This window comes from Notolabrus celidotus, chromosome 9 (genome assembly GCF_009762535.1).
Source record: "Notolabrus celidotus isolate fNotCel1 chromosome 9, fNotCel1.pri, whole genome shotgun sequence".
In the NCBI taxonomy this organism is placed as follows: Eukaryota; Metazoa; Chordata; class Actinopteri; order Labriformes; family Labridae; genus Notolabrus; species Notolabrus celidotus.
In genome coordinates, this window is record NC_048280.1 from 5,172,070 (window position 1) to 5,193,956 (window position 21,887).

At 42.4% G+C, this 21,887-nt stretch overlaps 1 protein-coding gene across 2 annotated transcripts in view; it reads right to left on the reverse strand.

Moving 5' to 3' along the window:
* The window catches only part of dapk1 (death-associated protein kinase 1), a 138,953-nt gene that overhangs the window by 83,696 nt on the left and 33,370 nt on the right, over window positions 1–21,887 (reverse strand). For both annotated transcript variants that reach the window (XM_034691955.1, XM_034691954.1), the window contains exon 3: window positions 5,548–5,769. In XM_034691955.1, the coding sequence (XP_034547846.1) occupies window positions 5,548–5,769 (222 nt within the window). The remainder of the gene's footprint in view (window positions 1–5,547; window positions 5,770–21,887) is intronic.

Genomic DNA, 21,887 nt, shown 5'->3' on the forward strand with positions numbered 1-21,887 from the left:
CCAAACATTGACAGACGTTTTCTATATTCTTGCAAATCAAGCTCAAACGCACAGCTAACGGTGGGGACTTCAAAGAACCTCCTTATTAAAGCACTCTTTCCCCTCTCTGCAACAAAGCTCTGAGTTTTACAAAGACGAGAGGTTAACAACACCAAACCGTTTTATTTGAATCCATCACACTCAGTTAACAATGCAGTCTGGAAGTGAGCAATTTCATAAGCGAGAGTGCAGCCCTGAATGTGTGAGATTCTGTGTGTGCTGCGATGGTGTGAGATCGAGCCAAACAACAAGCAGGATGGAAGCCAGCTGGAAGAGAGACACAGAGCTAACAGGGCGGCTCTAGTCCAGGCTGCAGGGTCCTGGCTGATCAGCCGAACACGGCCACAGATGACCCACCCAAGAGCCGGACCACCTCCCAAAAACAGCAGGAAGCTATTAGTTGTTATTCTGGGAGAAGTGACTCAGCGCTGTTGCTCTTTCTTACAGCTATTTGGTTTTAGTGTCAGCCGTGTGTTCTCTGTTCTAGGGTTTATTCTGTGCACATATCAAACTGAAGTGACACTGATGAACCCTCCCTAATGGATCGAAGGGTTCAGTTTCAGCAGAGGCCAGACACAGAAAACAGTCTGCTTTTTGCTGGACTCATTTATTGACATGAAAATAGATTCAATGGACGCAAATTTAGCCTAATAGTTAGTTTGTGCGTCCATATAGCAGGCTCTCCTCTCCTTTCTAAAAGAAGGTGTAAAAGCCAAAAATAAATAAAATAAAATAAATACATAGATTTAATATTCCCCAAAAATATAACTTAAAAAAGTAAAATAACAATAACTAAATTAATTAATTAAATTTTATTTTATTTTAATATTCCTCAAAAATGTAACCAAAAACAAATAACATTAATAAATTAAAAAAAAAAATAGTTTTAATATTCCTATGAGTTGATTAATATTCTTACAATAAATTAAAATGAAATGAAATAAAGTAAAATAAATATATTTAATTTCCCCCCCAAAAAAATATATTAAAAACATAAATATAAATAAAATTGACTTTATATTCCCCAAAAATATAACTTAAAATATAATAAAATAACAATAAATAAATTCAATTAAATAACTAACAAGATTCAATATTGCTCAAAAATATAACGTGAAAAAATAAAATAATACATAAATTAAATAAAACAAAATAAATAAATATATTTAAAAGTCCTATAAGTTGATTAATTTTCTTAATTTCCTTTGGTAAAATGGATTGCTTAAAATGTTTAGATCCTGTACTTTTCAAATGAATGACTACTGACTGAGCTTCTTACATGCCCTCATGATACTCCCTGACATTTGAGGTTGTTCTCAGGTTAATCCACATGCACACAATCAATTCCCTTCCAACTCAAAGCCCTAACACAAAGTATTCAGCTCTTCCTGTTCTCAAGAAGTCAAACATTTGTCAAACTTTTGATCCTGTTTAAGCTGTGCAAATCTTGTGAGCTCTGCAGAGAATATTGAGCCCTCAAACCACAATGTATTCAGATGAGTGATGGAGTATATGGAGATGGGGCCAACTTTTAATGTTTCTACAGATTTGAACTGAAATTTAACCACGGAGAAAGGATAGACAGAGTTTCCTTCACACCCATCGAAATCAAAATAACACACAAAGGCCTGAGATCTGAGTGCATGATGGCTGCCATGTGTTCCCTGCATGTGATTGGAACAATGGCAATGCACATCCTTTGGGCGCCGTTGGCACAGCAGTTTTGGCATGTGCCCCATGTACAGAGGCTGTCGCCCTCGTTGCAGTGGTTGCAGGTTGGACTCCCAGCCTCAACCATTTGCTGCATGTCTCCCCCCTCTCTCTACTCCCCACATCTCCTGTCTCTCTTCAGCTGTCCTATCCAATAAAGGCGTTAAAGCCCAAAAATATAACTTAAAAAAAATAAAAGACAAAGCATATCCTCCAAACTTTAACAATGCAGCTGCAGGATGCGATCAGAGGGGATGTGCCACTGATCACAGCTGCAGAGACAACAATGGCGGAAGGTTTTAAAGACGGACTCAGTCTGTAATCATCATTGACAGGCATGTTTGTTGATGTGCAGAGACAATGACACAGAGACAAAGTAGCCGGAGAGAGATACGTTGGATTTTAGAAGTCTATGCAGATCTAAATGAGAACAAGTCCCGGGTTGTCACATCCGGGCACAGAGGGAAATGTTGGAAAATGAGTGGGAGTGGTGCCAATTGTTGGTCCAGTGCACCGGTCTGAGCTGGCTCAAGAATTTGTCTCTCAACTGGCCACCGAGACCCAGGCTGTTTTCGAAACTGCCTGCTAAGAAAGTACCTAAGAAAGTAGTATGCAGTATGTACTGCATACTGCGTTTGAAGGTAGTATGTAGTATGACTGTTCTGTTGGATCGTTTCTGCAATATGTTGGGTCAGGCGTCGCTGGATTTCCGGTTTTAGAAAGCGGAAGTAAACAACGGCCAAGCTGATGGTGAAACTGCTTCTTTAGCATCACTTATGATTTCAAAAGTTAAGAAGTGGTTCATATGGAATTTAATAAGTTTCACAGTATAGTGAGCGGTTTCAAAAACAGCCCCAGAATCTACATAACAGTACCTTCCCTGACCTCTGCCGTGTGTCTCTTTGACATCCTGCAAATCCAGTAGTTGCATACAGCCTAAGTTCTCTGGTGTGACCTCTATAGGTATCCACCAGTAAGATGCATAGTGCAAAGTCAAGCATGTGTCCAGTTAAGTTTATGATGCAGCTGGTTGTCTGCACAAACCAAAGGCTAAACAACAAGTACAACTTGTTTTTTTGTCAACCAATTTGAGTTTGTTTCAGTTGCACTTGAACCCAATTGGCCAAATTTCTGCACGATCCAAATCTTTATCTAAACCTGCTGTTTTCAGTACGTAGGCTGGAGTGTGTTGTTGTTTCATTGAGCAACATGGACTTTGAAACGGTAAGACGCAGATAATAGAAGGGTGTTTGACTCTGTTTGACACAGGGGTCAGGCTAAGATGCATAGTAATGACCATGTGAGACATACTGCACCTACTTTAACAGCACCTTGTTGTTACTGCAGGCTGCACCAGTGCTTAAAGCCATGTTACAAAATCTGTCTTTGTTGATACTAAGTTTAAACTTTGTCTTCTTAATTGAACCATAAATAACCAATAATAATGGAAGCTATTTAAGGGTTTTCAGCCTTAACTATTCCTCCTCTTACTCTCTTCATTAAGCCTTGAAAATGTTGAACCTGTTGTCCTGTAGGAACCGGTTTCGAGCTGGAAATGCGCCATGAACGTAATACACGCTGTTTGCCGTTTCTTCTTTGCGGCTCTGGTGAGTGTGATCACCGGTCAGGAATGCGGTCCTGCAGCTCTCAACAGTCACGCTCATTACTGCTGGCTGTAAGGTGACCTACTAATGGAGGTGTACTGTATGCCGCTTTTGTGTTCACTGGCTCTAAATGAGTGTGTCGGCTGGATGCTTGTGTTGTAAACATGATTGATCTCACAGCGTTCGGTGCTCGGTATCAACTGGTCAAACTGGTTTACTGCAGGTAGATGGAGAAAAAAAACACTTCTGACAGGTTACAGCTGCAGTCCCAGGTTGCAATGAACCTAAAGGCCGGATACTATGAAGACTGAAAATCCCAATCTGACTCTTTAAAAGGACAGATCTAAGGTTCCACATGTGAATATTAGTTTACTGTGAGGAGTACTGAATAATCTTTGAGGACAAAGCTATTAGTATTTCTTTATTTTTAAGTTATATTTTTGGGACTTTTTGCCTGAACTAGAGCTGAAGAGACAGTGTTTTAGTGATGCAGCGGTGGAGCGTTTACATTTTACAGCCATGCTCTGTTTCTGGAAATACATGTGTAGTAGTACAAAATTCAGAAACGGAGGAAAATTGCAGCGACTGCCGCTAATGTTTCCTTCTAATTTTGTTATTTAATGCAGTTAGCATTCTTCTTCTCCTGTTACTTAAGACGCTCTGTAGCCAATGTCTGGCGGGAATACCATATTACAACCAGGCACCGGTCAAAACAATGAAATATTGTACTTTTAAAATGAGAAAATATTCAATTTTACAAAGTCAACAAATATTGGAACATTTGAAACACATGTCCCATCCCTAGAGCTCATTTATTTATCTAGCCACACTGTCGAGGGGGATGACATTTCTTGGGACCCATGTATTTTGATTTTATCACGGCTAGAAGTTTTGGATGTCACATAATAAGATAAGATATTCCTTTATTTGTCCCACAACAGGGAAATTCATGGAGTTACAGCAGCAAACAAGAAGGTGTGCAGAACAAGAAATTCAACAAGAATATATATAGAAAAGAAATGTTCATCAGAGACAACAGCTTGGCCATAATTCTCCTGTCAGCCACCACCTCCACAGGGTCCAGGACTGAGCTGGCCTTCTTCACCAGTTAGTTCAGTCTTGCTCTCCTGTATCCTGTCCTCCCACAGCAGGTGAAATCCTTCCAATGTGGCGTTAGTGTCCGGTGTTAGCTCTGTTAGCATGATGCTACTCTGGTGCTGGGTTAGCTCGTCCACCTTATCGTAGACAGATCTTACATTCCCCATAACGGTGGGTGGAAGGACCCACCGTTAGCTTGCACCTCAGTACCAGCACATCATCCTTGCCTCCTTCTCCTCAGCTCGCAGGAAACATTGGCCTAGCATCATTTAGCATCGACATGCTACGGGCTGCTAACAGCTGATCTCGTATGTAAACAATGTTACAATGGATACACGCAGGATCTCCGGACACACACAGGAACAAAAATAGTAAAAACACCACTGCAAACGTAGTCAGTTTGGTGTCCATGGCCAACAAATGAGTCATTAAAAGTCATGACAGGCTCTAAATACAAAGAGAACTTAACAGATATGAAGAAAGAGTCAAAAAAAAGAACAATGAAGAGAGAGCTGCTGCAACGGCGCAAAGCAATGGAACAAATTAGGGCCATGGCTAAGTTGACAGACTGGTGTAGATGTTTGTTGAAAGTTAGTTTAAGTTTTCATTTCTAATGAGCTGCCTGCCATCTTCAAAACTTCTGTCCTGACACCAACGGGTGACGACACAGGGGACTTCGCCATGCTCCTACAGTCTAGTACCTGTAACTTCTGTTTCTTTAACAAAAAGTCTGACCCTGCCCTCTTTTCTATCACATTTATCACTCAACATTCAGCAGCTTGTCGTTACTCACTTCATTTAACACCCATCCTGCGGTGGGTTAGGGTTAGGGTTGGCGATTACATAACTATAACTGCATATTGAATATATTAATATATAAATAGTAAATGCTGACAGTCATGTTTGCTGATGGAGCTCATATAGAGACATCACTAAAATGTCAGTCTTGCTCATAACCAGGTGGAAACCCCTCACACTCTGTTAGCTAAGGTTTTCCTTTTATAACTAAACAGTAACTCTTTGTTGCAGATATCAGCACTAAGATCTAACTTTACCCATTTCATTGTGAATGGAAAATGAAGAGGAATGCACTCACAGCTCCAGGATGAGGATGACCTCTGCCTTGTTCTCAAAGACCTCCTGCAGGGTGATGATGTTTGGGTGCTGAATCTCCTTCAGGATGTTCACCTCGCGCTCGATGTCCTCCCTGGTCACCCCACGTCGACTGGACTTGCTGCGCCGCTTCTTGATGAACTTGGCGGCGTACTCCACGCCCGTGCTTCTTTGCCGGCATCTTCTGACCACGGCGAACTGGCCGCTGACGAGAGAGAGGGAGACAGAGAGATGATCAAAAAGAGGAATCTCCTGCTATTTAACACACTTTTAGACATCTGTTAAGATTCCCTGCAGCAGATGTTCATGAAAGCAGATATTGAGGCTCCAGACGCTCCAGAAATCATGGATAGCACTTATAATAGAGACATAATCTGACTTAGAGAATGGGGGGAAGAAATACATCAAACTAATATCTCACTCAGTATAAAGAATCAGAAGCCAAGTCTGAAAAAAATGAGTTATAGCTTTATCTGCAGCAGTTTCAAATAAACATCTAGGCCCTAATGAGTGGGCGCGATAATTAGGCATCAAAAGTGTGGATCAGAAACAGCTTTAATTAAACAAATCATGAATCATGGTGGACCAATGCCGCCTGGATTCAGAAATAGCAATGAGTGCTTAATGAAGTCAGTGAAACAAGAAAGGGAAACCTTTGGAGGTGATTCAAAGACCTTCTGTTTAAGTAGACTCTCATCTGCTTAAAGTAGATCTGTCTTCACCTTCATCATCAGTTTAACGGTGTGTGAATTACAGTCAGGGAGCACAGCTCTCTCACACTGATACAGATCACAGCTCAGAGTAACATCAACACAGCTGAGAGACACACTCAGACTTGTGTTGAACAGGAGCACAGCTTTTCAGGGCTTATACTCAACACATTTCAGGGTTCATACTTCAAACAACCAGACATGTTGGAAAACTTTCACTTCTACAGGATGAAGCATTTACAGACGTTAATGAGATGTTTCGTGATTTTCTATACATTTGGTATAATCTCCAGGTACTATGGACAAGCCAGATTCCAGCGGCAACAACTGCTACTATCTGTCTCATAACTCTCATCGCTCTTCCAACACGGTCTCAGCAGATGTGTGTCTAACATGAGTCTGGTCCTGCTGGAGGTTTCTGCCTGTTAAAGGAAGTTTGTCCTTGCCGCTGTAACTTGCTAAATGCTGCAAAGTGCTCTGCTCATGGTGGATTAAGATGAGATCAGACTGAGTCCTGTCTGTAAGATGGGACTGGATCTTATCCTGTCTTGATGTTGGGTCTTTGTTAATAATAGAACACAGAGTACAGTCTAGACCTGTTTGGAAAGTCTTGAGATGTTTGTTGTGATTTGGTGCTTTATAAATAAAGATTGATTGATTCATTGGTATAAAATGATCACTTGTTTCTTGGTGAGCTCATTATAACGTCTGTGATTTCTACATCTGATGCCATACAAGTCGTTATTGATGACTTGAAATCTTGGTTTTGTTTGATTTAGGAAGTGATCCTTTTTTAAAAATCCAAACCAGCATGCAGGCGATGACTCATCTTCAATGCTGAGCTTGTACTATCAACGCTTGATGGCTGCTGACAGATCACACAAAGAAAGATGATGTTAAAACACACTATTATCTTGTTACTAGGCTACACATTCCCATTAATGGCTCAGTGGTGGAGTCTGTCGTCTCTCGGTCTGAAGGTTGGCGACTCCAGCTCCTGCAGTCCACTACTGAAGTGTCCTTTTGCAAGACACTGAAGCCCAAATTGCTCCCAGTGGCTGTGTCAGTGGTGTGTGAAGGAGATGAGTTAATACTGATGTTCATGTACATTGTGGCCTCCAGTGTATGAATGTGGTGTGGCTGTCTGAGTGTGACTCAATGGACCAGGACTGTGAATTAGCCGTGAATAGAAGTCCTGTCTGTAAGATGGGACTGGATCTTATCCTGTCTTGATGTTGGGTCTTTGTTAATAATAGAGCATAGAGTACGGTCTAGACCTGCTCTGTTTGTAAAGAGTCTTCAGGTAACATTTGTTGTGTTTTGGCGCTATATAAATAAAGATTGGTTGATCTCTATCATAACATATAAATCCAACTGTGAGAGACATTAGGAGTTCATATTTGCAAATCAGTCCCCAGGTATGACCGTACATTTTATTCAACCTTTGCACAAATTCAATACTTAATGTTCAATCAATCAATCAATTTTGGACAGACATCTGCTGAGACCGAGTTGGGGTTGGAAAGAGGGATAGAGGAGATGAAGAGAGAGATGAGTAGTTCTAGCAGCAGGCTGTCTACAGCAGAGATCCAGAGGAACATATGAGACAAGGGAGCTCAGGGACTCCAGAAAGGTCTATGGTTAGTAACTTTAATGGGACAGGGAGAGTTGAAGTAAGTGACAAGCAGACAGAGGAGACAGAGGGGAGTGATGGGATCCATGTGTGGCAGTTTAAGCCTATAGCAGCATAACTAAGAGCTAGTCCAAGCCTGATCCAGCTCTAACTATAAGCTTTATCAAAAAGGAAAGTTTGAAGCCTACTCTTAAAAGTAGAGAGGGTGTCTGCCTCCCGGACCCTGACTGGTAGATGAATCCAAAGTAGAGGGGCCTGATAACTGAAGGCTCTACCTCCCATACTACTTTTAGACACTATAGGTATGATTTTATTAATATTGCGCCAAATCAAAAACTGAGCAGGTCTAGACCGTACTCTATGTTCTATTATTACCAAAGACCCAACATCAAGACAGGATAAGATCCAGTCCCATCTTACAGACAGGACTCAGTCTGATCTCATCTTAATCCACCATGAGCAGAGCACTTTGCAGCATTTAGCAAGTTACAGTGGCGAGGACAAACTTCCTTTAACAGGCAGAAACCTCCAGCAGGACCAGACTCATGTTAGACACACATCTGCTGACACCAAGTCATGAAGCAGGGATTTTTTTCTGGGAACTTTTGAGAGATTAAGAGACAATTTTCTCAGCTATACAGCCTTTTTGAAAATTCAACATTACGCACTAACATAATAAACATGTCATGCCAAGTTATACTCAGCTTTAGCAACAAAGACGGATTTGGATCATTTACATGAGTCAACCCTCTCACCTGCACAGGTTTCCTTTTATACTGTATCAACACGCTGCAGCAGACAGTCTTAGTTCAGTGCAATAAAAACATCCTGTGCGTGCGTGCGTTATTCTAGACATCTGAAGTGCACACATAAGCACTTTAACGGTCTCGTCACTCTGGGTGTGGTGAGCCGGTGTGACATTTCAGCATGACAAATTACTCCAAAGTATTAACAACACAGAAGTTGTTATAGAAATTCCAGCAGCTTGTTGCTAAGCAGAAAGAAACGCTGCGATCTGACCGGATAACGCCAACTGCACTGTCACTCCACCAAAACGGCGCCAGAAAAAAAATCCACTCGGGGAAGCAAGGACGCTTGGCTGCTGAGGGCTGCTGACGCCTCCGCCGATTGTGCCTCCTCGCGGCCCTGGCAATCATGAAGCACTTAGTGTACCAAACACCCACGGAGGAAGAAGAGAACGAGGGAGTAGGGGGTGAGAGAAAGAGGAGTGAGAGAAACGAGAGAGCCACATTCTGTCACTTTTTTTTATTTATTTCAGCAGCCAGATTTTCAGTGAATTCTACAGCTTCAGAGCGAAAGCTTCCACTGCCTTGGCGAAGAGAAAAACAGGCCCATTAAAAAAAGAGTTCTGCACTGTCATCTGAAAGAAGCAGTGTGGTGATACAGCCTTGAGTTCTGAATCTTTATCTCCTCTCTACAATTTGTGTCTTCATGTCTAATAAAATCAGCGCCCTGACAGCAAGAGGAGCTGTAAAAGGAGACGATAAATAAGGCAACAGCAAACTTCCTCTGGGGGGTGTCGTAACAGAAACATCACCCTGATCTGACCTGATGCTGCAGGGTGTCCCCTGGGCTGACTGGTGGCATCAGAGGCCACGTCCTCACTCATGTGGATGAATCAGGAGATGCTTCTTTAGACTTTAAAGGGGACATATCACGCTTTTTTCATCAATATATATTGGTCTAAGAGGTCCCCAAAACATGTCTTTAAAGTTTATGCTCAAAAAAAAAACTTTGAAATCAGATTTTGGTCTGCCTGAAAAACCCTCTTCTTCAGTCCTCCTCAGAACACTCTGTTTTCTCTCTGACCACGCCCCCTCAGGAAGTGGATGTGCCTCGGCTGTCCAGCACGTTGATCTAATGTTTACATGTTGGCTGAATATACACGGCTGCTCAGAGATCACGTTACTTCAACCCTCTGAATCTAATCCTGATGGAGAGGCGCCTGCAGCAGGACCTTTCTGAAGGATTGGTCACAGATTTAGTGTTTCTTGTTGTTTTATTTGTCAGTATGTCGACGTGTGTCTTGGTACACAGCTACAGCTACAGCTATGCACATGTAGCTATGTGGCTATGCTAATTAGCGCTAGCACTTATCCATGACAAATAAAAATGATCCACTAGATCTTCAAATCTGCAGACGTGGGGAGTAAAACCGACCTCTGCCAGAAAGGCAGCGGGACCTTTTCTGAAGGATTGGTCACAGATTTTGTGTTTCTTGTTGTTTTATTTGTCAGTATGTAGACGTGTGTCTTGGTACACAGCTACAGCTACGACATGTAGCTATGTAGCTATGCTAACTAGCGCTAGCATTTATCCATGATAAATAAAAATCATCCACTAGATCTTCAAATCTGCAGACGTGGGGAGTAAAACCGACCTTTGTGTTTATTAAGACAGCCTACAACTAGCATGCTTCCCTCCTAAGCTCCTTGTTAGCACACATTTGTGCAGGTAATGAAAAACGGAGGGGGGATTCAGTATTATTTTATACAGTCTATGGGCTGAACAAGCTCCGAGCTCTGACTCCGTTACAGACCGGATATTGTTGTTACGTAACAAAAACACGGAAGTCTGAAACGGCTCGTTTCACACACATTTACAGAAAGGTGGAGAAATCAGAACAGGGGCAGAATGGATTTTTTTCATTCTCGGGGGGTTTGTAGACAGGGACACATATTTCAGGTAGAGAACCATTAAAAAGTCAATTTTGCATGATATGTCACCTTTAACAGCTCAAGCTTCCAAACTGGGTGGGGGCAAAGTCCAAGTATTTTCCTCAATTAGTCTTTGGACATGTTGAATGATACAACCAATAACCAATTACTCTTAAAAAAAAACTTTAAAACATACTTTTTCTCTGTGACAAAAAACAACATAAGTGTTTTCTTTGCCAGCTTTCTGCATTGACTTTTCACCAGTCTGTCATCTCTGTATCTGTAAGTGGGGTAATGTCCTGTGAAACCTGTGTCCATGTCCATGTCATTGGCAGCTGTTATGTATTGCTCCCCTAAAAGAAGAGCCTCCCCAGGGCGTAGCATCTACAGCCAGTGGGTTTGCATTATGAGACCACATGTTGTTTATCTCTACTTGATAGAAGATCAGGAAAAAAAATGTGTTTGAGTCCGCTCTTAACAATCAATTATTCCACACACGATGAATCATCATCATCCCTTTTCAACACAGACATTTCTTTAAGTTATTGTGAAGGTTTGCTTCTCTGACTTGGACTGCAACAAGACAACTGACTGAAAATCTATAGTTCAATAGTAATAATAATAATACATTTTATTTAAAGCGCCTTTCTGAACGCTCAAGGACACTTTACAGTGAGAATAAAACACAATAAAAACAACATGATAAAATAAATAAAACAAGCAAAGTAACACCAAGTTAAAAAGAGGCAGTGAGGTTAAACAGAGAATGTGGATTTGAACAGATGGGTTTTGAGTTTTGATTTGAATACAGGAAGTGAATCAGTGTTAGGGATGTCAGGTGGGAGTGAGTTCCAGAGTTGGGGAGCAGAGCGACTGAAAGCTCTGCTCCCCATGGTGCTGAGACGGGCAGGGGGCACAGAGAGGTGGAGGGAAGAGGAAGACCTGAGGGAGCGAGAGGGGGTGATGATGTGGAGGAGATCAGACAGATACGGGAGGGGGGGTGAGGTTGTGAATGGCCTTAAAAGTATACAGGAGGATTTTGAAGTTGATTCTGAAGATGACTGCGAGCCAGGGGAGCTGGCTCCAATGGCCAGCCAATTCAGTTCAGTCAATTTTAAAGCAAAAAAAGCTGGTTAATTAACACAGTAACTCATACAATGAATATCTGTGTAATTTCAACAGATGGTTCAACAAAACAAACTGTGATTAAAGACGAAGAAATCTGTGTTTGTATCCAAACAGAGCTAATAATCGTTGAATAAAATCAGCAGTTGAATAACTGTGAGCCATGAAACAGCTAATCCAGGGTTGATCCCAGCGCATCAAAGTGCATCTGTCCGCTCCTGCAACAACTCCTGCAGGCGGAGGAACACGTGTGTCGTGTGCATGAAAAGTGCAAATGATGACAAAGTGAAGCACAGACACATTTCTCTGTGTAGAGCAGACATTAACGCTGGGTCAGACACACTAGCAGAACGTACTGATTTGGCCAAAATTCTTTCTCTGCCGCAGAAACCCTTATCCACGCATTCATCACATCCCGTTTAGATTACTGTAATAGCATCCTGTACGGCACATCATCCAAAGTCCTCCATAAACTGCAATACATTCAAAACTCTGCTGCACGCCTCCTCACCTGCACCCGCTCCCGTGATCACATCACCCCCATCCTCCAACATCTTCATTGGCTCCCCGTCCCCTACCCTACCGCATACAGTTTAAAATCCTCATCCTCACCCACAAAGCCCTCCACCACCAGGCCCCTTCCTACCTCACTGACCTCCTCCACCACCAGGCCCCTTCCTACCTCACTGACCTCCTCCACCACCAGGCCCCTTCCTACCTCACTGACCTCCTCCACCACCAGGCCCCTTCCTACCTCACTGACCTCCTCCACCACCAGGCCCCTTCCTACCTTACTGACCTCCTCCACCACCAGGCCCCTTCCTACCTCACTGACCTCCTCCACCACCAGGCCCCTTCCTACCTCACTGACCTCCTCCACCACCAGGCCCCTTCCTACCTCACTGACCTCCTCCACCACCAGGCCCCTTCCTACCTCACTGACCTCCTCCACCACCAGGCCCCTTCCTACCTCACTGACCTCCTCCACCAAAAGGCCCCTTCCTACCTCACTGACCTCCTCCACCACCAGGCCCCTTCCTACCTCACTGACCTCCTCCACCACCAGGCCCCTTCCTACCTCACTGACCTCCTCCACCACCAGGCCCCTTCCTACCTCACTGACCTCGTCCACCATCACACTCCTTCCCGTAACCTGCGCTCCTCACATGCCAACCTCCTGTCCCCACCTCACAGAACCAAGCACCGAGCCTGGGGGGACAGAGTCTTCTCAGTAGCCGCCCCCCACCCTCTGGAACTCACTCCCCTCCCATATCCAAAACTGCTCTGACCCTTCAGCTTTCAAATCTCTTTTAAAAACTCACCTTTTTAAGTTAGCTTTTCATTTGTGATTGTACTGTTGTGTTGTTTTGTTTGATCTGTGTTATTTGTTATTTGGTTTTTTTGCTTGTATTGATTTTAACAATTGTACAGTCTCTTATTATTATTATTATTATTATTTCAAAAGCTGAAAATGCACTTCAAACATCCAGGAAAAATACACTGTCCTGCACACATGAATTTTTTTCTTACTTGGGGACACCCATGTTTTTACAAAACTAACAACCACACCACTATTTACATGGGAGACCATCATAAAACTGTTTGCTGAAAGCTAAAGGAAACGGTTTCTTCTTAAGGAAGTTACTTGTCCTGCGAGCGCAGCCACAGACACAAAGCAGACAATGTGAAGAGGAAGAGTGAGCTGAGGAAGAGGGCTTTCTCATGCTAATAACACTTCCACCCCCATTCAGTCTGGCTGCACTCTTTTAACAGCCAGGCCTCCTTCGTGTGGACAGAAGGAACAGAAACATCATGATTTGATCTTTTTCCTCCAGACAATCTGACAGAGGCCGGCACAGAGCTGTTGTTCAGACTGTGAACGTGTAATATTATATATACACAAACACACACACACACACACAGGGCTCTGCAATCTGTATTATAATGACTGAGCACCTGTTACACACATCTCTACATGGGTGAAGCCACAATGAGCCAATAAACCATCAAATAAAAGCATGCATAAAAAGTCAAGTTTAGAAAGCTAAAGTACAACATGTCTCCTTATATCTTTGCCTCTTTTTTAGAACATCAGGTGACCCATGCATCTGAAAGTTCAACAGCCAAACCTGAAACTTCAACTGTGACACACGAAAACCAGAAAAGTAAGAAAAGACAGAAATATCTTTCTCGGCTCATTCTCAGCCTGTCAAACTTTCCCCAGCTGAAAGTTCATGCAGAGGAAAAAGTGGAATCTGTGAAGCCGTGGGACTTGGTGTGAAAACACTGCTGAGGATGAGAAAAGAAAAACACATCTGATTTCCTCTCCTTGATTATGCACCATCTGTGCAGTTTGGAAGACATCCCGTGACACATTACATCATACTGTTTATTTTCCACATGTATTCGTCTGTTGGAGCCTCACAATGGTTTGATTCTCTTGTGCAGGTATGACTCAAATGAAGCGGACACATGCAGACACCGTGATGGATCTGGACTGATAAGGAAGGATGTAGTGAAATAGGAACAGCAGTGTAGTGTGAGAGGAAGTCGTCTGTGCAGAAATGAACCGATGCAAACTCTTGAAAGTGTTCTGTGATGTTGTGTAAGAGCTCTAATGCCACCTGACAATCAAACAGACAGGTGAAGCATTCTCACCTCCTCTAAATTCACTCCCACAATCCACTTCACTGCAGGTTAACAGACACAGACTTAAGACCAAGCGGCAACCTCCAGCAGCGAGAATTGAAGCGGCTGGGAAGTGTTAAAAACTGCAGTTCCTCAAGTGTCCACTTGAGGCTGGCTCCAGAAGTATTGGAAACCACATACACACCCATTCAAAAAGCAGATCTTTACAGCAGAAATAAACATAGGGAGATTAATATAGGTTAATATAGGTTACAGTGGAAAAGTAAGTGATATGAAATACTTAAGTAATATCATTACGATCAAAATTCCGATAAAAAAACCCCGGAAAAATATCAGAAAAATTAAATAAAATCATTACAATAAAATCTAAAATTAAATAAGATTAATATCAGAAAAATAAAATAAAATCATTACAATAAAATCTAAAATGAAATAAAGTAAAAACCAGAAAAATCAAATCAAATCATTACAATAAAATCTAAAATAAAATGAGATTAATATCAGAAAAATAAAATAAAATCATTACAATAGAATCTATATAATAAAACCAGATAAATGCCAGAACATTTAAATAAGATAAAATAAAGTATATCATAAAAAGACAGAATAAAATAAAATAAATAGAAATGATGCTTAAACAATGGTCATAATGTAATAATGCAGTCCAGTGCTAAAAAGGGTCACTATTTACAAGACTACAACTAGACAATAGATGTATTCTCAGTGATGTCACACATAGGGGTCTAAGGTGGTCTTTTGAGGCCCAACAATGGCGGTTGCCATATCGGAAATGCTGGCTGGGTCTAACCTAAGCAAGAGGCAATGATGTGGAGCTGAGGTGAGCCTGTAGCCTCCTCGGTAACAGCTACAGTCGGGCCTGAAATTATGTAAGACTGGTAACCTTGATATCTTCAAAAATGTTGAGTTATAAAAAAAATCACCCCCTGCACAAAGAAATTAACTAATAAGACCCAAACCGTCCTTTGAACCAGAATGTAAACTTGTTTATTTTTGCTGTAAAGATCGACTTCTTTGAATGGGTGTGTATGTGGCTTCTGAGCTTTTGCAGCCAGCCTCATGTGGACACTAGAGGAACTGCAGTTTTGAGCACATCTGGATTGGCTTCATCAAGACGCAGAAGATGCAGCTCAAGCTTTCACAGTTTCTCTTGAGCTATCAGCTGCCTCTCTAGTTCCTGTTTGATGATGAAAAGTGTCATTTTTTGAGACAAGAAAATTGTGACACTGACTCACCCAAGTGGTTGACGTGTACGCCTCATATTCAGAGGCTAAAGTCCTTGTTGCAGCGGACGCTAGTTTGACTTTTGCTGTATGTCATCCCCTATTCTCTGCTCTATGCATTTCATGTTTCTCTTCAACTGTCCTCTCAAATAAAGGCAAAGAAATGTCCCTCAAACAAGAAACTGGAAAAGGAAAGAAAAGAAAGACTGTCTTATGAAACACTGGGCAGTTAAACAGCTGAAGCACACTTTTTTGGAGCATCATTTCACTCTAAGCAATCCAGGAAGTTTGGCAGTCTGCAACCTTTAAAAACGGAGCCTTAAAGTGACCACAAAACTACTGAGATTGAAGCAGAAGGCAGGGTTAGGCTTCTGCAAGAACAAGAGCTTAAAACAGCAATCCTATGGCCTATATGTTGAAAACACCTGTAGGGTATTGGGTTAAGACTGCAGCAAAGCACCGCCTTACCTCAGGAGGATTGCTTCATGATGTTGGGAAATACACGGCCCAGATTTTATCTAATGCCTCCAAAGAGGATCCAAAGCCCACAATGACACGGGTAACTGCAGTTCTAAAACCCAAGTCAACAACAAGTTGGGCGTGGTGAACATGTTTTCTGAAATTAAAAACAGTTAAGGTTTGTGTGAACGTCAAGAAATAAGTTTGCACTGTCAGACGTGAGCATGATTGCAGAAATCAAACCACACTTCTGTTATTTCCAAAGCTCTCCCACTGTACGAACACAATGAGAGAGAAAAGAGAGCCCACCCTCTGTTAACAACACCAGCTGCACACACACACACACACACACACACACACACACACACACACACACACACACACACACACACACACACACACACACACACACACACACACACACACACACACACACACACACACACACACACACACACACACACACACAAACTCACACATACACACATACACACATACACACAAACAAGGGGAAAATGGCAGCAGTTCAACTGAGCTCTTCCCCTTTGGTGAGGTGGTGGAGAGAAACCAAAACCCAAAGCTGCATTGAACATTAAACACCCTGTCTCTGCTGGAGCTTTTCTTTTCTCTGAGAGCTGAGGTTTAGCTCCTTAAAAGCCAGCGAGGAGCGAGGTTAACAGGAGTTAATGTGAAGGATTGCCCCTTTATGTGTACTTACTAGCAGAGGCTAGTCAGGGGAATCCCTCTCCTCCTCCTCCTCCTGTAGGGGGGTTTGGGGGAGAGCTCTGACAGCACGAATGCTGCTGAATAAGCGCAAAGATGGGGCAGGAATAATGAGCGGGCGGAGGAGGAAAACCTTCCTGGGAATCAGTGACAAACAGAGGCAGGGAGGCAGCTCTCCCCCTCAACACGATGCAGAGGAAAACCCAGCGCAGGGGTAGTCTGTGGGATCAAATTGCTTGGCTGCCTTTGTTGGGCTCAAAGCATAGACAAGGCTTCCCACTTTTGGCCTACTTGTTTCTCTAAAGCGACTGAAGGCACAAGGAGAGTGGGGGGGAGAGGAGAGGTTTGTTTGTGTCTATCAGAGCTGCCTGGGTGTGTGACAATACCTCGCGGAGCCTTGAATTACCTAACACTGCCGGCTGCAGAGTGTTTATCTGTGGAAAGATACTGCGGCACTTTACAGATTTGTTGCTTCATGCTTCTCTTTGCCCTCTCTATGCAGCGAGTGTGTGCGACAGAGACGAGTCAGTGCTGCCTCTTCATCAGATTTACTGCCTGTTGAATATACACACATGGGAGCAAGGTTGCATATACAAAGTACAAAGTAACTGACAGTGCTACTAGAAACAGACCTGCACTCCAGTCAATTTACATGCAAACAGACACATAAAAGCCAGGCTCAGAGCAACAGCTGAGACACTGCAAACAAGCTAATTTGATTTGATGTCTTTTATGGTGCTGCTTCAAAGCTCGGCACCTGACAGGCCTTGTTTTCAGAGCGCTAATGCTGCAAACACCTCTACAGAATCTTCAAAATGAGAGAATTAAGATCACCTCCTGCAGACAACATCACCTCCTATATCAGTTTAATGTACTGTAACACAGCTAAAACAACCAGACTCATATATTTCTCTCAAAACAGGAAGCTAATTTACATGATTATTCTAATTTAAGACATTTACTGAGAACATGGTCCTCTGAAAACCTCTGACCTGTTAACTCCAGGCCTGGCTCCGCTCACCATGACGGTTTGTTGTTGTAGTTAAGTGAAATACGATCTGGTGATGATAACAGAGTGTTTTAGTCTGAAAATTAACCGGATGTTTTCATTTTGTTTTGGTGCCTGACGTCCTGTCCTGCTCCATCTGTCCTGCTCCTGATCCAGAGGGCTCTGACCTGCTGGATCAGAGACTCAGCCGGAACACAACAGAGAGGATCCAGTGGAAGTTAACACATTGACTAGAGTAGAAACCTATCAGATCTGGTGCTTAGATGGATCCTCTTTCTGTGTTTTTTGTTCCTCAGTATTTGATCGTTAGAGGAAATGATGCCTCTATAAAAAATGAATATCAATCTGTTCTTTGTACCCTCAGGACAAATTTCCTCAGAAGTACTTTTACAGAAATGAAACTTATGAGCAGACATCCTGACTCATGGCTTGCATTATCATTCTGTGCAAGAGAAGCTCTTCGGAACTTGAAATTAGTGATTCAATTTTTATTATAGGACACTTTATTTCTACTCTTTGCTTTTGCTTTGAATCCAGTGGCTTGGTTGGCAAATAAACTCAAGTTAGAGATGTCAGCCTAAACACTCAGGTTTCAGCGTCTCATTGCTGGCGGGCACTGAGTGTCACACACACCTCTGTGGAAGGTCCGATCAGCTGACACAAATTAACTTGTGAGTAGTTGTTGATAATGTGCCAAAATGAAACGTATCTGTTGTCTGGTTGTAGTATCTGTACGCAGATGAAGACTGTTTCTAAGGGAAGACGCTCTACTCTGTAACATAATCCTTGGACTGAGTGTTCCTAAAAAAAAAACCTAAAATAGTTCCTTTTTTTGTTGCTGTTTACATTAAAGGTGACATATCACGCTTTTTTCATCAATATATATTGGTCTAAGAGGTCCCCAAAACATGTCTTTAAAGTTTATGCTCAAAAAAACACTTTGAAATCAGATTTTGGTCTGCCTGAAAAACCCTCTTCTTCAGCCCTCCTCAGAACACAATTTACCCTCTGACCACGCCGCCTCAGGAAGTGGATGTGCCTCGGCTGTCCAGCACGTTGATCTAATGTTTACATGTTGGCTGAATATACACGGCTGCTCAGAGATCACGTTACTTCAACCCTCTGAATCTGATCCAGAATCTGATCCTGATGGAGAGGCGCCTGTAGCAGGACCTTTCTGAAGGATTGGTCACAGATTTAGTGTTTCTTGTTGTTTTATTTATCAGTATGTCGACGTGTGTCTTGGTACACAGCTACGAACATGTAGCTATGTGGCTATGCTAACTAGCGCTAGCACTTATCTATGATAAATAAAAATCATCCACTAGATCTTCAAATCTGCAGGCCTGGGGAGTAAAACCGACCTCTGCCAGAAAGGCAGCAGGACCTTTCTGAAGGATTGGTCACAGATTTAGTGTTTCTTGTTGTTTTATTTGTCAGTATGTCGACGTGTGTCTTGGTACACAGCTACGACATGTAGCTATGCTAACTAGCGCTAGCACTTATCCATGATAAATACAAATCATCCACTAGATCTTCAAATCTGCAGACGTGGGGAGTTAAACCGACCTTTGTGTTTATTAAGACAGCCTACAACTAGCATGCCTCCCTCCTAAGCTCCTTGTTAGCACACATTTGTGCAGGTAATGAAAAACGGAGGGGGGATTCAGTATTATTTTATACAGTCTATGGGCTGAACAAGCTCCGAGCTCTGACTCTGTGACAGACCGGATATTGTTGTTACGTAACAAAAACACGGAAGTCTGAAACGGCTCGTTTTAGACACATTTACAGAAAGGTGGAGAATGGATTTTTTTCATTCTCGGAGGGTTTGTAGACATGCCAGGGAAACATATTTCAGGTAGAGAACCATTAAAAAGTCAATTTTGCATGATATGTCACCTTTAAAAGTTATTTAAATCAAATCCTGTAGTATAGATAGCACAGGAAAAATAAGGTGAGACACATTTTGAAAGCTGGAGGTAATATTTCAAAGAGTCAGAGGTGTTTTTGACAGGGATGAGGCAGGATTTTTCATCATGAAGTTATAAAAAATCTAATAATTTAAGCAGTTATTTAAAAAAAACATGAGGCACAGTGCATTATCGTTATTATATAGATTATTTGCAACTCAAATAATCGTTGAATAGTTCCCAGTGACTGTCAAACTATAAGTTCTGCTGGAAATTCCCATCCCAATTTGATCACTACTATGGTACAAATAAGTAACTTCTTGAACTTTCTGTCTGCAGATACTAAACCACTTGATTTAGATGTGTCGAAACCTCCAGGAAGTGTCCCCTTCCCCTCTCCTTTGCTTTTAAACCAGAGTATTAATTATGTACTTGTGAAGAGCTACATCTGTGGAGCATCCTTCTCTTGATGTGTCTGCATTTTCTACAAATGTTTACACAGCAAAACTACAAAACTGTCAGTGAAGGAAAAATCCACAGCTGCTCGTTCTGCCCAGACTGCTCCACTACCCTGTGCTGGGTGTGTGCTTGTTAGTGTCAAATGTATTCCACACCAACCCCGCTCCCACTTCGCTGATTTTTGTTTACAAGGCCCTTCTAGTGCTCATTACGGCCGAACATTGTTCCTCCAGCGCTGCCTCATCCTGACGAGGCCAGAGAGCTCTAACTAGCAGCAGCCAGTCATCCGGGTGAGGCTGCACTTATTTAACAGCACACTACTCTGCAGTGATCAGTCCGCTTTCTGAGCAGAGACAGGGCTCTGTGCCGTCACATCTCTGTGTGCTTTCAGGCTGTGCTATTTGTTGCTTTTTATAAACATGCACCGTGTCTGACACATTTAATCAGATCATAGTTTGATGATTTTAAAATGTGGTTGCGGCAGTAGCTCAGTCCACATGGATGTACCTCGGGAACCAGAGGGTCACATGTCCTGACCAAGTTCGGACTGGTAGGACTTTGGACTTATAGGCTGGTAGCTGAAGAGGTGTCAGTGCACCGAACACACAACTTCTCAGGGAGTGAATCCATGTGCTAACACCCTCACTCTGACATCTTTCCATTAGTGTATGTCTGTATGTTCCAGTATGTGCATGTGTGTGTATTGCAGCCCTTGCAGAGACAGTTATTCTATTATGTGATGCACTTTACCTAGAAGATGGCGCTAAAGAAAGGTTCAATCAATCAATCTTTATTCATATAGCTCAAAATAACAACAAACACTATCTTGTAACGCTATACAAACAGAGCAGGTCTAGACCGTACTCTATGTTTTATTATTAACAAAGACCCAACATCAAGACAGGATAAGATCCAGTCCTATCTTACAGACAGGACTCAGTCTGATCTCATCTTAATCCACCATGAGCAGAGCACTTTGCAGCATTTAGCAAGTTACAGTGGCAAGGACAAACTTCCTTTGACAGGCAGAAATCTCCAGCAGGACCAGACTCATGTTATAGACACGCATCTGCTGAGACCAAGGTTGTGGGCATAGAATCTGTCCGTACTTCAAAGCTGTCAACACGACTGTCGGCTGAGCTCTACCATACTGGTAGCAAACAGGAAGGAGAAAGCAGATGGTACTAGAAAGAGCTACACAGTGTACATCTCTTCTCTTCTTTGGAGCCCCCAAAAAGTGTGATTTATATTCTGTATTCATTTTAGGAAGAGGTGTTGCACTCTCTAATACAATACTGATTTTAACTTCTCTATGTAGGCCCCCAGTTTTCAGTAAGCAGTATAAAGTTTGGTCTCTATAGTCCGAAATCTGTGAAAAAGTCTCTTCAGATCTCCTGAACCTGTCTACAAATGTCCCATCATGAAACCACTTTAATAATATTGCACAGTGATTTATCGCCCTGGGTGGAAGCCAATACTTTGGGGGGCAATTTCATTGCTAACTCAGTATTTGAACCAGGCTGTAAACATGTTTATTTCTGCTGCAAAGATCTGCTTTTTTAAATGGGTGTGTATGTGGCTTCCAAGGCTTTTGCAGCCAGCCTCAAGTGGACACTCAAGGAACTGCAGTTTTTAGCACTTCTGCATCAACATCGTCTCTTATGACCGAAGTTTGCTGCATGGCTATAACCAACAAATTCATACAATGCAATGCAGCTTTAGGT